Below are 17146 nucleotides of genomic sequence, written 5' to 3' on the forward strand. Positions count from 1 at the left end.
ATTATTATTATTTGTATTATTATCTATTAATAGTATAATTTTTCATTCTCGTTTTGTTCTGAATACCATTAATTTAAGGATTTGCTGTGGAGTGAGGGGAAGTATGCCTACTACGCCTCAAGAGCGCAACAAAGTATTACACACTCAGGTCCAACTTATTTTCTGGAAAATACAGTAAATTATAAATTTGTGCATAGGGACAGGGTCGTATACCCACAATTGAGGTCCGGGCCTCTGTAATTTTTCTATGTGTATAATGAAAGTTGTGAAATAATTGCCTAATATTAACTCTAATTTGGTGCTGCAAGGATATTAAACATCGCGATGATAACTGACCTTCTCATCTGAGCTGCTTCAGCAGACTAACAGCGCTCGTCAATGTCAAAATGTTTGAGTCGGAGAATAAATCAAAGTAGGCGGGTTTATGTTCACAGAAGCTGCAAGCCGAGCGCGAATTTCCGCATGACGCTTCAGTTATTCGGTCATAAAGTGCGAGATAAGATGTAAATCGCTAAACTAAACAGCTGTTTTAGATAGAAGTTTTAAACGAACGACAGAAACAATCAGTTTGCAAAGTATCAACCGGGAAAGGAAATATAGGGGATAGCGGGGCACAACGTAAATCCCAGTTGTGCAAGTGGGTCATGTTGTCACACTGCGTTACAATGAATATGTTTTGAACTATGTTGTACGTTGTCAAACTCAAAAATTTGTTTATTTTTAATTATTTTAAAATGCCATTATTTTATATGAAAAAGTTCATTGTATTTTATTGAGAAAATATTTTTGTTTGTCTTGTATATTTGTTTGATTAGATCAGATAACATTTTAATCTGTCATATGGTCATGTTACAATGTGCCCCACCTATGGGACATGTTGTCACATTGCACTTCCATTCTTTCTGGGTATATCAAGAATAAAAGTACAATTTTTGGCCTTAAAAACACCTTAAAATGCACGTGTAGATCAAGAAAATCTAAAATTCCTCGGGGGGGCATGCCCCCGGACCCCCCTAGCAAGATCATTTTTGGGACCTCAGTATGCTATTTAGAAAACCCTGCATATGACCCTGGGTGGAGACTATTTGTGTCAAAATATTTAATTAACCGCTCCCACATTAACTTTAGGCTCAGTCACTGTTATAAATATGAGGGGGTCCTTGGAAATGTTTTTCCCCTGTAAGGGGTCCCTGGCTCCAAAATGTTTGAGAACCCCTGATCTAGTCGAGCTGAAAAGAACCATATAAGTTCCATAGTTTTTGGTGGTGTTTTCGCGGAGATATTAGCAGAAAACCATCGGGCGTGCTGCAAAATTGCGGACGCCGGTGACGTCACGATCTCAGAAGAAAATCGCTCGTATCTCTGGAACGCAAAGACCCAGAGAGCTCAAATTCGGGGGAGGAGGTCCCAGGGGAACCCTTGCCCGAACGCTAGAGTGGCGGGCCTCGGGGATGCCCCCTACCGGATCGCCGTTCGCTGGGACCCCCGATTTCGAACGGCTATAACTCGGGGAGCCGGGCGAGTTGGACCTCGGGGGTGGGCTCGTTCGAAAGGCCCCGTCCAGCACTACGAACGATTAGAGTCTTGGGAATATTGATCAAAGATTGACTGAGATATAAGCCGAAAAACGTGCGCCTTTAACCGGACGTAACTCCCTGACCGTCTACAATAGACTGTATATAAGGAGAGAGGCTCGGGAGCGCGCATGCACGTCACATCCGTTGGATTTCGCGGTAAATCCGACCCGGAGACTTCACATATAGAAATAGGAATACTGGCCTTCAGAGGTAATAGCAAAACTCGACAAGTGGATCATTTTAATGTGTGATTACAACCCCTTCACACACAGGCAATAAAAAAAGGATTCATTTTAGTAGAAAAGTTACATAGAGCACCTTTAAGTAGTGCAAATTTGAACCAAAGTGCATTTTGGGAAAAGCCATCCAGATCTCATAAGAAACCATTGCTATTTTACAATACAGCGAATTTGTATGATTTAAAGCATTTTAAAAAGATACTTTTGAATGCGCTGAAGAGCTTCTAAACTGGATTTGTGAACTGAATCAACTGATTCTATGAAAGAATATGAATTAAAAGAACAATTGGTTAATGAAACATAAATGAGATTCATGTCTACTCATTGAGGGAAAAAAATTTTAAATCAATAATGGTTGCAGAATTATCAAAAGGAATGTTCCCTAAATGTTATGAAAAAACGGTTTTAAAACATTTTTTAAAAAACTGGACGTTTTTAACATTCAGAAATTAGTTTTTCACAACCTAATTGGAACGTTAGCTAACCGTTCTTAGAACATACTGTTTTATTGTTAGCTGGGAAAGAACTTGAATATATGACCGTTTTATGGTGCTTTTGTCATTTTGAAGCTTGACAGCTCCAGTCATCATCATTCACTTTCTATTAAAGTGGCCAGAATATTCTTCAATCATATGGATTCAGAACAGCATGAGAGTGAGTAAATAATGACAGAATTTCATTTCTGGATGAACTAGACCTTTAACGCAAGACAAAAGAGCATCCTATCAGAATGACAATGAATAGCAGGTGAAATGACTCATATCTCTCCAAATCAAACTAATTTCAATACTGATGTGCACATGTAAGACTTTCTGCTCTGACAGGTGTTCGAACCACAGGATCATGGCTTCTAGGGTGTGAAACCTTCATTTCAATTCAGCATAATTAGTCAAGACAAATAAAATACAAGAAACCTGAAGAGGAAATTCCACCACCAACCAAAGTCTAAACTGCACAGCGCATCCTTATTACAGTTTGGGTTGTGCAATCCAATTTGGATGAATCCCATTAAATGTGACATCCGCCTTCACAATATACATTCCAGTAAATCTACTGCATTTCAGCAATGTTTATCCCCCGGTTTCAAGATACGTTGATCCATATGGCATTTCAATCTCCGACTCTTGTTTAGCTAATGTGGAACCATATATATTTAAAACTACATTGTGAAACTGTAACTGTATCTTTTGATATGAGCGATGAGTGATGCGTTTCTGCTGTTAGAGGTAATCAGAATGGATTAAGCCTCACAGTTTTACTCCCAGTCCGGACAGTCCGAAAAAGAAAAGCTGATAGTTGAGATCCCAATCAAAGAGAGGTGGGAAACTGTGACAAGTCCAGATACGTTGAGTGATAAGAAGGAAGGGCTCTTCTTCTCTCGCCTGCCCGCAAAGACTTTAGTAATCAATCTACACAGACTAATTTGGGACGGTCTTCACATTGTGATTTAAAAAGAGGAAAAGTGAGAAATGGTCTGGCAGGCCAGTGTAAAGCTGTAGACTCATGGGTCCTGCAGTGCACTACATTTTCATTCCCCTATCATATACACGTATGGCTTAAAATATTAAACTCAATTTGCACGGTTGAAACATATTAATTTGATATTTTATTGCGATAATATTTAACTCGCTGATGCAGTTTAACTATTCATGGTGTGATGGTGTTACATTAAGTTCACCATTAAAAAAATGTTTTATATTCCTGTATTTATTATTATTATAAATGATTATTCCATGCACATCATCATTTTTTAAAATTCATGTGCCCTCATAATCTTTAATCAAAACAACTTCCCTCCCTCTTGCAACGACATCTCTTCTCTTCTCTTCTCTGATGGTGTGTTTATTGGTGTGAGGGCGTGACAACCTGTCACTCATGTAAGACTGGAAAAACTGGAAGAAATGCAGCTTTTGCGTAAGTTCTGCCGGGAAGACTCAGTCATTACGTCACTGTTTACCTTCACTTTATCCAATCGTGCTCTAAATACTCGTAGTATAAAAGGTCGAAACTTACATGTTTCAGTTCGCAGATGCTGACGCTTACATTCACCTCCATCCTCCCCTCCACCACCAAGATGTCCCTTCTCCTCCACCCTCCCCAACACCACCACCAGGATGGTCCCGTCCCATAAGGGGGGGTCGGCTGCGCCACTGCCTTCGTCTTCAGGCAGGACATGCAGATTCCGTACCCTCGGAATGCGAACTACGGACGGGGCCTACGCCAAAGAACTTTATATCATATTATGCTTGCTGAGCTGTTAATAAATATTTACTGGTAACGGCATTATTCTCCCGAGTCTTTCTGGTAGAACTGGTTGGAGGAACGACCACTTTGGAAATTACCATTTGAACTCACCATTTGAGACAAAAGTCTCACCTAACCTACATTTCTTTCCCTCATCCCCCACTCCTTCTTCCCAATGTGAATATCACCAAAAACTCACCCAAGAATCTAAATGGTTTAATGTGAATGATTATCATCGAGTATTATAGATGTTTGGTATCATTTGAAATGTCTCAGTGCGACTGGTACAAATGTCTCATTTCCAAATAAGTAAAACGAAAGGTAATAAGGTTTTTAAGAGTTTAGAGATAACATACACACAAAGGTGGGTGGATAGTTTAACCCTCCTGCTCTCAGAAGGTGTGAACTCAATGCAAATTCCCACTGTTAGCAAATGGTTGTAAATCAACTTCTGCCCGCAGTAAGTCTGGGAGGGTGATCCACTGTGAACTCATGTTTACATATGAAATGAGGTCTGTCTATATAATGAAATGCAGCAAGAGATCAGGGCCCTATAATGAAATGTAGCAAGAGATCAGAAGCTGAGAGTGGCGAGACTCTCAGCTTCATGTATTTCTTAAATGTCGGGTTCGTCTTCTCTTTATTCCAGAACATTTGATTGGATGCCGGACTTTGGGCCGATCGAGCCGGGCCTTACACTCACTTTGAGATCGACCAATAGCAAACCACAACCATCCAATCAATTCCCAATGGAAAAAATCAAGTCCCACCCCACATTTTTCTTCTTCCTTGTATACATCACAATAGGGAAGAAAATAAATCGTAACTTCTTTTTGATGCCGCCTTTAAGACGTGTGATTTATGGATTAATTGAACATTTTAAATGTTTTCAATACTGTTTGAATAATTGTTGCCATTAGAGCCATGTTTCAGAGTGTTTTGCACTAATTTCTGAAACAATTATCACAATTAACTTCAAGTTGACACCCTCATGCAAACTATCAATCCTACTCGTATTGCCTATTTCTAAAAGTCTGCTCAAAAGGTAGCCTACTACATGACAGAAATGACTCCATGTGTAAAGTCAATATTTACTGAGTGAAACAGCAGTGCCTTGGTCTGTTTAAAAGATAGATGGGGGGTTTCAAAAAGGGCACGAGGATGGAAAAGCAGATCTTTCTCTAGTTCTGAAGGGTTTTCCATGCAGGGCAGGCCAGTGTTATTAAGGACAGTATTGATTTGACTGAACTAACATTTTGCCCATTGACCGTGATGCACCATTGTAGCTAGTGTTTATGAAATGGATAGCATGTGTGAAATTAATTATTGACAGATTCAAATGTGCCATCCACAGCGGCGTAAACGTTGATAGTAAGCAGTTTTTGACAAACATTTTGGATAAATCATTCAGACAAGGTGTAGTGTGGGCAAGCAACCGAGCTTAAAAAGGCTTTCATGTGAATGATGCAGGGGTAGATTATCAAGTTGTAAAGCTAAATTCTCTTGGCTTGTCAAAACATAGACAACTTCTGTGACCACATTTCTAAAGTGCTACATCATTCGGCACAGTGAAACACTGCAGATTTCATAACATTATCACTATGACAATGCAGGGATTTAAAGGAAACCCTTTAGTCTGATGATTCTATGAGCAATGACTGAAAGAGACTTAAAAAGAGATTGCTTATTAAAATCTAATATCTTGTAAAGGATCAATAAAATCAAATACAGATTTGGCTAAAATATTGTTTAGGCCAGAGATGTAATCACGAGAAGGCATTCCACAGAGGATAACTCCATTTTCTCAAAACTGTTGGCAGCATTACCACCGCATTGAGAGAGAGGAGAAAAAAGTTAATGTGCTTGTAAAAGATGGGCCACTTTATGAATTTTACTGCCCACAGGTCAGATGGGAATACATTCATTCTATATTCAGTGCAGAATTTATACCAGTTTCCCGTCGTTGCTATGCAAAGCACACAAGAACATTTTCAAGGCAAATCATAAAGCATCTGCCCTTCAGTAGATGGAGAAACAATTCTGAAAAGGTGTGTATGTATGTGTGGGTCTGTCCTTTAATACTTCTCTCAGGACATGCCATTTTTTAATTATTGGTCTATATAAAGGTCAGTGCATTTTTGGTCTGAATCTATTCATTTATTCAGAAATACTTTCCACGCCAGAGTTTTATAAAAAAAAAATTAAAAAGTTGCCAGCAAGCCCCCAGAATATTTTGTTGTATGAATATGTAAACACTCAATGGATTTATGAATGGCAGTGAAGTGACGTAACTGACACTGGTAGTCAAGTGATAAGGGCAACATGGCGAATATAGTAAGTCCAGATTACATTCATACTATAATAGAACGTACTTCTTATTCAAAATAAGTACCTACTCAAGACAGTGAATTAGCTCTTTCCCCGCCATTGATGGAATTTTCCGGCTTTCCGTGTTTTCCCATTTATACGGTAGGGGGCGCTATGAGACATCACTGAATCTCCATATTAAAACACAGGTGAAAAAGAAGCAGAAACAAGCGATAGCATATGTAAGCAGATGCATATGTAAAATAACACGATCATCAACATTAAACAGCATATAAATCAAAACTGCCTAATGTTACTGAATGAAATGTCGACCCAGGACTGTGAAGCTTTGGGGGTGTTGATGGACTCGATCTACTCCATCTGTGTTTTGATCATCCTTCTGAATCCGATCTGGATAGTATTTGACAAAAACGCGATTTTCTCAGCTTTTTGCTCAAAATTTTACTTTTTTTTAAACTTGATGTTGAAATGATAGGAAATGGTGGCATAGAGAGGACATGAAATTATAGGAAATGATGGCATATAGAGGACGGGAAATGACAGGAAATGATGGCACAGAGAGGACAGGAAATGATAGGAAATGATGGCATAGAGAGGACAGGAAATAGAGAGGACAGGAAATGACAGGAAATTATGGTATAGAGAGGACAGGAAATTCTAGGAAATGATGGCATAGAGAGGACAGGATATGACAGGAAATTATGGTATAGAGAGGACAGGAAATAGAGAGGACAGGAAATGACAGGAAATGATGGTATAGAGAGGACAGGAAATGACAGGAAATTATGGTATAGAGAGGACAGGAAATAGAGAGGACAGGAAATGACAGGAAATTATGGTATAGAGAGGACAGGAAATGACCATAGACAGTAAAAAAAATGGACAGAGCCATCTCATTGGAACTCAGTTGAGACAGTTGAAGCCCACTTTTAGCGATTTTTGAGAACTTCCGTTCCTGACGCGCAGACTCAGACCGACTCAAACTAAGCTTGATGACGTGAGCAACCTGTCTGACAGACGTTAATCTTCTAGTAGCTGTGCGTGAAAACTGCCAATGTTAATCTTGCAGAGACGGGGAACTTGAGCAAAGAGTTATTTGGCGTGAGTGAGCAGGAGTAAGTATTCCGTTGCTTTTATGGACTCATTATCTATGGGCTTCTCCCTTGACGGGACGTCCCCCCGATTGCCTGCGAGCTTCTCCTCCTGTCTGTACGGTAATTTCTGTACAGCACGACAGAGAGTCGAGTGGTTATGACGCAATCGTTAGCCTATTTTTACTAAATCTGTCTCTACGGGGCCATAATGTAACATAGAAGGTAATGGAGCCCTTTATACATTGTCGTGTTTCTTTAGAAATAAATAATGGACAAATGGAGTCTTTAAACGCCTCAGATGTAAAGTTATTCGCTGTCAAAGTGACGCCAAAATGACTGGGAGTCAATGGAAATGCTAACGCAAGTGAAGTTCTGCTACAACATGGCGGCACCCGGCCGGCTTCAACTTCCGGTCGATGGATTACCCCCTTGGAAATGACAGGAAATTATGGTATAGAGAGGACAGGAAATAGAGAGGACAGGAAATGACAGGAAATTATGGTATAGAGAGGACAGGAAATGACAAGAAATGATGGCATAGAGAGGACAGGAATTGATAGGAAATGGTGGCATAGAGAGGACAGGAAATGATAGGAAATGATGGCATAGAGAGGACAGGAAATGATGGCATAGAGAGGAAAGGAAATGACAGGAAATGATGGCATAGAGAGGACAGGAAATAGAGAGGACAGGAGATGACTGGAAATGATGGCATAGAGAGGACAGGAAATTATAGGAAATTATGGCATATAGACGACCCCTGCAACAGAGCAGACAGCCATGACTGTGTCAAGGTCAATAAAATCTCTTAAAATAACAGATAGTTTGACCTTTTTATGACACGACCATTAATTCAGGTTTTTATGTGTGACACCACCAAAACTGAATGATATTTTAAAAACGATAAGTCAGAATATAAGTCATGATGATATATATACATATATATATATATACATATTTTACCTAAAAAATAATTACTTTTTTGAATAATTATGAATATGTGTACATTTTTTTGATGATTACACCACATGACACTAAATTGAAACTTTTCTTGAAAACGGTACTTTTTCTGTTTCTAAGATTTTGGCTTGTGTTCTAATCTAGATTTTTAAAATATCCGTACTTTTATTTGTCATTGACCTATAAACAAACGTCTCAATTATCCCATTCCCAGAGTTTATGACACTGTGTCTGGTTTATAACAAGTTCAGACACATCTCGAGACCTCTGCATTCTGTTCCATTCAGTTTTGTGTATTAATGAAATGCATGTCAGGGATTATGGAGAACAAGGTGATTTTTCTTGTTTACTTCTGGCAGTGTTCGTTGAGCTTATGAAAAATGAATGTCGTCATATATAGTGGATATGAAATGCAGGGTAATGATACTGTTTCAGCTTTTGACCTGAGGTTAAGGCCGATTATAAACAAGCAGGTATCGTCTGCAATCACCAATACCGACAAACACTTGCAAAGGAGGGGGGCTCAAAAAAAAAGATGAATAAATGAACAAAATGACCTTGGTGGCAGCCAGGCTCTTTGCATATGACAATTTGTTTTTAGAGACCGGAGAAAGCATTCCAACGCTGCCGCAAGAGCGATTCCTGAAAGCTTTTCTTAAATTATTTGAGCCACAAAGAGATTCCGCAACAAGCAAAGGCATCAGCTGCTTTACATTATTCAAGACTTACACAATGGCACTTCTGGCACGTCTCCTGCTTTCAAATTGAACTTGATTTAGTTAAGCTTGGAGAGCACGAATCTGAGGATAGAGTGGCCTGCCAGACGGCAGGGAGGAGAGTCACTAACAGTACACGCTGCAGTCTGCATGTGGCGCGAAACGCCGTTGACCTTCTGTCCGAAAATGTAACAATGCTTTGGGTCTGAAAGTATTATATTTGCGGATGATGAACCGCGCTCGCTGAAAGTTTTGGAGGGTGAACGTCGGGAATGAGAGAGATTCTTTTCGATATTGCCACGAAAAACCTAATATAACACATATTAATAGGATTTGGCCTGGACTATATAGTGCCAATACAATCTAACATTTATTGCTCCCGAGAAAAAGAGCAGAAGAAAGAAACCGAGGTTTCAGGAATAGAGCAGTAGAGAGATTTTTTTTTTTTTTTTTTCAGAGACAGCCAATGAAGCTTAACAAAGCCATGTTTCAAAATGCAGAATGTATCAGCTGGAATTACACTGCTCCAGTTGAATAAATATCTTCAGGGTTTCTCTTCCCCTGTGTCCGTTGAATGAGCTCTTGTAAACACACTTTTCTCTCTCTTTCTCTCTCTCTCTTTCTCTCTCTCTCTCTTTCGCTCTGTCTCTCTCTCTTTCTATCTATCTCTCTCTCTCGCTCTTTTTCTCACCCTCAATGGGTTTTGCAAACGGCCTGATTGATCTATTGTTGGCTTGTGTGGAAGTGTAGAAGGTATCTCAATGTCAGTGCATTATTGGAACGGAAGCTTCGGAAAAGAACTACACCATAAACCACATTAATTGTGGATAACTTCATTATCCGCCGGCTTTATTAAAATAGCAGCTCATTTAGTTGTCGTGCACCAGACTTCATATTTCTTTCCTGGCGCTGCTATCAAACTTGTTTATTTTTCCAAAGTAGTTTATTTCATCGGCTACGAATCGTTGGACCAAAGAAATTCTCCCATCTACTTGAGTTTGATTGTCTCTGTTTGTTTCTTTTCTCCATTTCCCCGTTTTATTAATATTTTTTATTATTTTTTTAGAAGGTGCTTCCTTTAGAGGAAAAAAAGGCTTGCCCTGCCCCCACAGTGGAGTAGCGCGCCTTGGGCGATTAGTATTTTGCAAACTAAAAAACTTCTTTGTCAAGTCCTGTAAGTTAGAATTTTTTCTCAAGGCGTACTTGTGTGCTCTCTCATCTTCAAAGTGACTAGCTTTGCTCTTTGTGTATGAATGTATATGTATGTGTGTGTATTCCTTTATGTTCCACTTAAGTACACACTGTTTCTTTCTATGACTATGCCATTTTTCCTCTTGTACAGCGTTCGCATCTTAGAGCTACATTTTCAGTAGTGGCATTTGTACCATTGTTTTGAAAACACGTCAGCTTTTGCATTAACAAGCGACTTTGTGCAGTGAGTAGATGTGTAGTGTGTCAAAACTCTGCATTGCTGTTTTTAATGTTACTTTGTGTATAATGTACAACTAACAAAGCTGATTTAGTAATTAAATTGTACAAACTGCCACTGTAAAAAAAATATTGCTGTGATTATTTATCACAATTTAAAATTCAACATTATCGAATTCAATTATTTCTAGGGATTCGGTTCATTCAGATGGTTCATGTAAATTAAAAGATTTTTTTTTTTTACTTCCATTTCTAGCAGATGCTTTTATCCAAAATCTCTTGCATTGGAGATATATATATATATATATATTTTATCAGTTCATGCATTCCTTGGGAATCAGTTGAGAGAATGATTTTAAGACTAATTTGTTTAATTCCTGAATGAATTAGTTGACTAAACAAATAATTTGACTGAATGATTCAGTGACTCATAAAGCTGTTCACTTGTTTTGTTCAATGTTTTTGAATGAATCGGTTGAGTAAAATGATTCAATGGCTCACTCAAAGAAAGTAGCTTGCTTTGTCCCTGAATGAATAACTGTTTTTTAAATGAATAACTGAATGATTCAGTGACTCATTTATAGAGATGGTCATTTTGGTGCATTTAAATCCTACAGGGAAATTCATAATTATGAGTCCTAACTTAAAGTCTTGACTTTGTGGTGCAATTCATGTGTTTTCGACTCATAAATACAATATTTCTGACATGTTATGAGCGCACCATTTGATTTCGTTACTGAATGAAATTGTATTTTTGAACGAATTGCATAAACAAATGATTTGATGATTCTGATCACTCATAAGACAGTCCCTTGTCGCCACCTACTGTTTCAAGGATATAACCTGCAGAAAGAATCATTGAATATCCCCATCACTAATGCACAGACGGACAGTCTTGCTGGATTGAATACAATATAAACTCGGTAGGAACGTCGCTCAGCCAATCAAATTCAAGGACAGACTGTTGTATAGTTTTTAGGATGTATTCTAGCTAGTTGTATTTTCTATAAAGTTATCTTTCCAAGTTAATCTCACCCTAATTAGGATAAATTGTTTCATTAGATTGTTATATATTTAAAAAGACACTGCCCTCAATGTAGTTACCTTCAATGTAGTTACCAATTGTTTTTTAGTACTTATTTTAGTACTTATTGTTCAATGTAGTTACCTATTGTTAAAAGCCCTTATATGGTTTTTAGCTTAGCAAGCTAGATTTAAAATAGCTTCCCCAACAGTGCCCTTGTTCTTGTTTCAAAATACTTTATTTGATACAGATGGGAACTATGCGTGTCTGATATTTGCAAATCTCTCTAAATAAGCAGTGAGAGGAGTTCCTGGATGATCTGCCTCAGTTTTCACTTGGGGGCTGGAGCTCAAGTAATAGAAATCCAAAGTTAGTATTATGGCTCTCTAACTGCTCGACTACTTTGAGAGTCTTTTCCACCCTTTGCATTTGAAGAGCCATTTTAATGAATCCCATCCATGCTCTTAAAACGTTAAAGAAGCGACTCCAAGATCGCCCCCATGAGAGCTTTTGAACAGTGAGTGCCGTCAGAGGGATCCAATGTCTCATAAGCACTTTAGAAGGTATTGTTCTTAGAAATTCAATTTTTTTAAGCTTGCTTGTTTGAAAGGAAGTTAAAAGAATGCTAGCAGTCTTCATACCTCATCACATGCATAATTAAGCATATGCCTGCACAGCATGGTAAATGTGTAGAAATACAAAAAATAAATGGTTGCTTTTTATGCAAGTACTTGATCATGAGCGGCTTATAGATGCTCTGAATAATGAGTCTGTAGGTCAAGAGCCACTCGAACTCTGCTGGTCATCACAGCCATTGCATAACTTGATTTTCAAAAGCCAGAGAACAGTATAGACGGATTAAAAGAGTACGACGTGTCAGCTCTGGAATAAAGACTTTTTAAAATCCCATTATTTTGTATTCTGACTCAGCACACCACTCAATTTATTGCACATTTCCAGTATGAATAATTTGAGGTCAATCCCATGCAGAAAAATGGTTGATTCAACTGTTTTGAGTTGCTGGTTAGAAAACATATTTTAGTTTTTTTTAATGTGTATTATTTGTATGCACTGAACAGATGGCCTGTCTCCAGGCTTATTGTGAGTTATGGACTCTAGTGTGGTGCTAGTGCATTCTAGCTTTTAAAAGATAAATAATAGCTCAAATACATGGAAAAAGAGTCTTGTTGCTTTTAATGAAAAGATTTGGCTGTCCCCACATTAGAAGTCCCAAAATCTGTTCGGAGGTTAAAATGTTGTGTGAATGCTGTCTCCGCAGAGCAATCAATAAAGACTTCCATTTGCTGGCCTGTCTTAGGAAGAACTAAAGATTTTAATGTACTCAAGTCAATATGCAATGGTGACTCAGACCAGAACACAGCTCTTCTGAAAGCTACAATGGGCTCTGGGTGTCTGCTCCAGAAATGCTACATCCCCTAATAAAACTGATTAAGGGGTTTTGCCTATTTGCTGAAAGGCCACTGGGGAGGAAGTGTCTGTTTTTTGCTGTGTCCTCTAACTAAATGCAGTGCTATAGATGGAATCGATAGGACAACACGACGCTAATGAAGACTCAGGCAGTGGGACAGCCACAGTACAGTGGGGCTTGACTCCTGAGTCCCCAAACACCAGACCAGTAATCTAGTCATATAGAGGGAATGAACTTGATTAAGTTAAATGTTGTAACTAAATGGACACACTCTCTCTCTCTCTCTCTCTCTCTCTCTCTCTCTCTCTCTCTCTCTCTCTCTCTCTCTCTCTCCATCCACCTCTCTCCATCCACCTCTCTCTATTATTTCTAGTAACATAGACTGTAGGAAAGTTGGTTGGTAAAAGTGAGGGAATGAATGTGTAAAAACTATCTATCTATCTATCTATCTATCTATCTATCTATCTATCTATCTATATATATATATATATATATATATATATATATATATATATATATGTCTATATATCTATCTATTTCTCTATCATTGGCAAAAGAGGGGAAATTAATATCTAAAATGATAGATCTATCAATCTAACTATCTATTTATATATCTATCTCTCTATCTATCATTGGTAAATGAGAGGAAATTAATGTGTAAAATAAAATATATATATATATATATATTTATCTATCAGGTAAAGAAGGGGAAATTCTAAAATGATATATCAATCTATCTATCTATCTATCTATTATTATTGTCTAAAACCATAGATCTATCTGTCTGTCTATCTATCTATCTATCTATCTATCTATCTATCTATCTATCTATCTGTCTGTCTGTCTGTCTGTCTGACTATCTATCTATCATTGGTGAAATAGGGGAAATTGTAGATCTATCTATCATATGTATCTATATCATTGGTGAAATAGGGGAAATTATAGATCTATCTATGGCTATGTATCTATCTATATATCTGTCTGTCTGTCTGTCTGTGTGTCAATGCTAAAAGTGGGGAAATGGAAAATGGAAGAAAAATTAAAAAATAATATGTAAAAACTATCTAACAGCATGGGGTTTTTAAATGCTCTAACCAAAACTCCTCGTCTTGATGTCTCCTGTTTTCATATCGAGCTTATCACATAACGAACTCATTATTGCTTCTGAACTCACAATTGCATTATTGTCGACGAGTTATGGGAATAAATGAAAGATTCATAAGGCAGGAGAGCAGTTTACTTACCGCAGTACAGGATCAGCAGACCGCTCAACAACACCACAACCCAGAAAGTTGAGGACATCGTCAGCCACGCATTCCTCCGTCTAGTCCTCTTCCTAAAGGGCGAAGCCATCAAAGTCAGTCTCAATTCTCCAGTCAAATTAGCCTCCAATCTGGCTCATATAGCCAGCAGCTATTCACGCGTCGGCTTTCGTCTCAAAGTTACAATAAAGAAACAAACGAGGGAGAAACGGCGCGAACGTATCCGTGAGAAGCACTGAAATGAGACAGCAAATGAAGAAGATCCTCTGTTATCAGCGATGCGTAGAGACCATTCAAGCTAACACTTTAAAGGAAAATAGGCTAAATCATGTCTCGCAGAGCTACTAACCGACAGATAACGTAAAAAGAGATAAGTTGGGGGTAAAAAATAGACTGCAACTGTAAAACTTTAGAAATACGCTGCTGAATTGGAGAGCAGCGATGCTGCCGTTTCATCCGACGACTACAGAAAAGTGCTTGATAACTGAAGTGAAGGTGTTTTTGATTCAGAGAAGAGATGAGATAATCGATTGTTGTGCTTATTTTCCCCCTAAAAGCGAAAGTCAAATTATGACTTCCTGACTGAAGTGTTTATAACATAAGCTACACTGTAAAAAATAATAATAATAATAAATAAGTAAATATATATAGGCTATATATAGGCTCTAACAATATTCTGTTGATTAAGCCAATCTCCTTCGTTGTATCAACTCAAGTTCTATTTTAAGGCAACCAGGTAACTTACTTTTTTAAAGTTAAACCAAAACCAACAAAACATGTTTACAGTGTATACATGGGTCAGTCGCGGTATTTTGTTTGCCTGGATATAATAAAATATTATATAAAAAAGTTATATTTCCATAAAAAATACCAACTAAAGAAATCATACTTAAAATGACTTGAATGAAACAGAATCTAAATCCTGCACAGCAACCTCTTTACAAGCCCTAACATAGCCTACCTATTAAAATAGCACATATACATTGAATCCGGTTGTTCATTCTCTTAAAATATGGACTCAGCTACGCCAGCATTTGCAGTTAAGACAAGCACTTCAGCTTGACAGTCCAATATAATAATCATGCATTCCTGCCTGCCAAACTAGACTCTGCATTTAAAAAATGGCCAGATAATGGCCATTGCTCAGTTTGGTGATGTTTATATTGATGGTCTTTTTGCTAGTTTTAATGATTTGTGTTCCAAATTCAATCTTAATCAAACCGACCTGTTACGTTATTTTCAGATACGTCATTTTGTGAATGCCCATCATTTCCATATATTCCATCTAAGTCTTCTGTAGACTCTTTGTTTAAAGTTCCCCTTCATCTACAAGGTTTTATTTCAAGAATATATACAATTCTCGTGTCAATAAAGTGTAGGAACAGACAAGATTAAAAGTGGATGGGAGAAAGAGCTTGGAAGAGGATTTTTGGAGCAGTGCCGCAGAGTGAATGGTAGTACCTCTTGTGCCCAATTGAGTTCAAGATTTTGCACTGTGTGCACCTAAGCAGAACAGATATTGCTTTTTTTAATCCTACTTTCGACAAGACCTGTATAAGATGTAACACTGGAGAAGCAGATCTTACTCGTTTTGGACGTGCCCCACACTTACTATTTACTGGCCAACCATATTTGATATGCTTTCTAAAGTGTGAAGTCCAACTGAAGCCATGTGCTGAATTTGCTACTTGGTACTCCAGATGATGAAACGAGTCTGACTCAAAGACAACTAAACATTATTGCCTTTGCATCCTTATTGGCTCGCAGACGGGTTTTATTACATTGGAAATCTACAAACCCACCAAAAGCATCACACTGGCTTTAGGATTTGATGTTAGAAAAGATTCAATATTCAATTAGAGGTTCCCATAAATTCTCCTATGTTTGGCAACCCTTATTTTAATATTTCTCTGCCATAAATGTTGGCTACTTCCTGGGGAGTAATGGAATTTACATTCATATTTTAACCTCTTTGGTAGTCTTGTGGTGGTTGATGCTTACCTTTACATATGTTAATATGTAGGGTTTATGTTGTTAACTGTTGTATCACCTTTGACTGGGGTGTCCAACTATTTTTCTCTCTCTATCCTTTTATTTTTATTTATTTATTATTATTATTTGTTTATTTATTTAACTATTGCTTATTATTTATTTTTTTAAATATATAATTTTGCTGTGTCGTTATTATTATTATTATTATGCTATTGTTAGTTTAATTGTTTATTTATTTTGATGTACCATTACTGGTCATTAACATCATCTATGGCAGTTTTTTCTGTGTGTGTGTGTGTGTGTGTGTGTGTTTGTGTGTGTGTGTGTGTGTGTGTGTGTGCGCGATTTAAAGAAAATGTGTTTTTAGTAATGATCAAGTTGCAAGGAAAGTTTTTCAGTTTTCACTTTTATGCCACCTGGCATTTTAGAGCCACTAAATCAAAGAATTCTGTTGAATATGTCATAAACACTTCAAAAATGTATGAAACCAACATGAATATAAAGACTCCATTTCTTAAACTTGGCATCTCAAAAGTACATTTTAAAAAGATTTCTCTATCCTCTCAGACATCTGCATTTTTCATTGACTGGCTATGTATTTATCTCACTGTGTGCATTTTAGTATTCACAACATTACTAGCATTTTCCCCTGCGATAAGCCTTTGAATTCAACATCACCTTAAGCTGTGGATACCAACATAATATCCAAGCAGAGACCAGAAGAAATGGTCTTGATAAATCTTTGATATAGCACTTAAGAAAAGTGCTGTTTGTATATAATATACAAACCGTTTAGATGAACTTGACTAGTCACAAACACGGGACTCAAATACCAATGCAGGGTGGAAAACTT

At 37.7% G+C, this 17146-nt stretch overlaps 1 protein-coding gene across 1 annotated transcript in view; it reads right to left on the reverse strand.

Annotated features, from left to right (window-relative positions):
• The window catches only part of tafa5b (TAFA chemokine like family member 5b), a 47516-nt gene extending 33091 nt beyond the window's left edge, over nt 1–14425 (reverse strand). Inside the window, exon 1 of the mRNA XM_056271034.1 lies at nt 14284–14425. Coding sequence (XP_056127009.1) covers nt 14284–14392 — 109 coding nt within the window. The 5' untranslated portion in view covers nt 14393–14425. The remainder of the gene's footprint in view (nt 1–14283) is intronic.
• Nucleotides 14426–17146: the final 2721 nt, after the last annotated feature.

Source organism: Rhinichthys klamathensis, unplaced genomic scaffold, assembly GCF_029890125.1.
Source record: "Rhinichthys klamathensis goyatoka isolate OS25496 unplaced genomic scaffold, OSU_Roscu_1.1 h1tg000310l_1, whole genome shotgun sequence".
In the NCBI taxonomy this organism is placed as follows: Eukaryota; Metazoa; Chordata; class Actinopteri; order Cypriniformes; family Leuciscidae; genus Rhinichthys; species Rhinichthys klamathensis.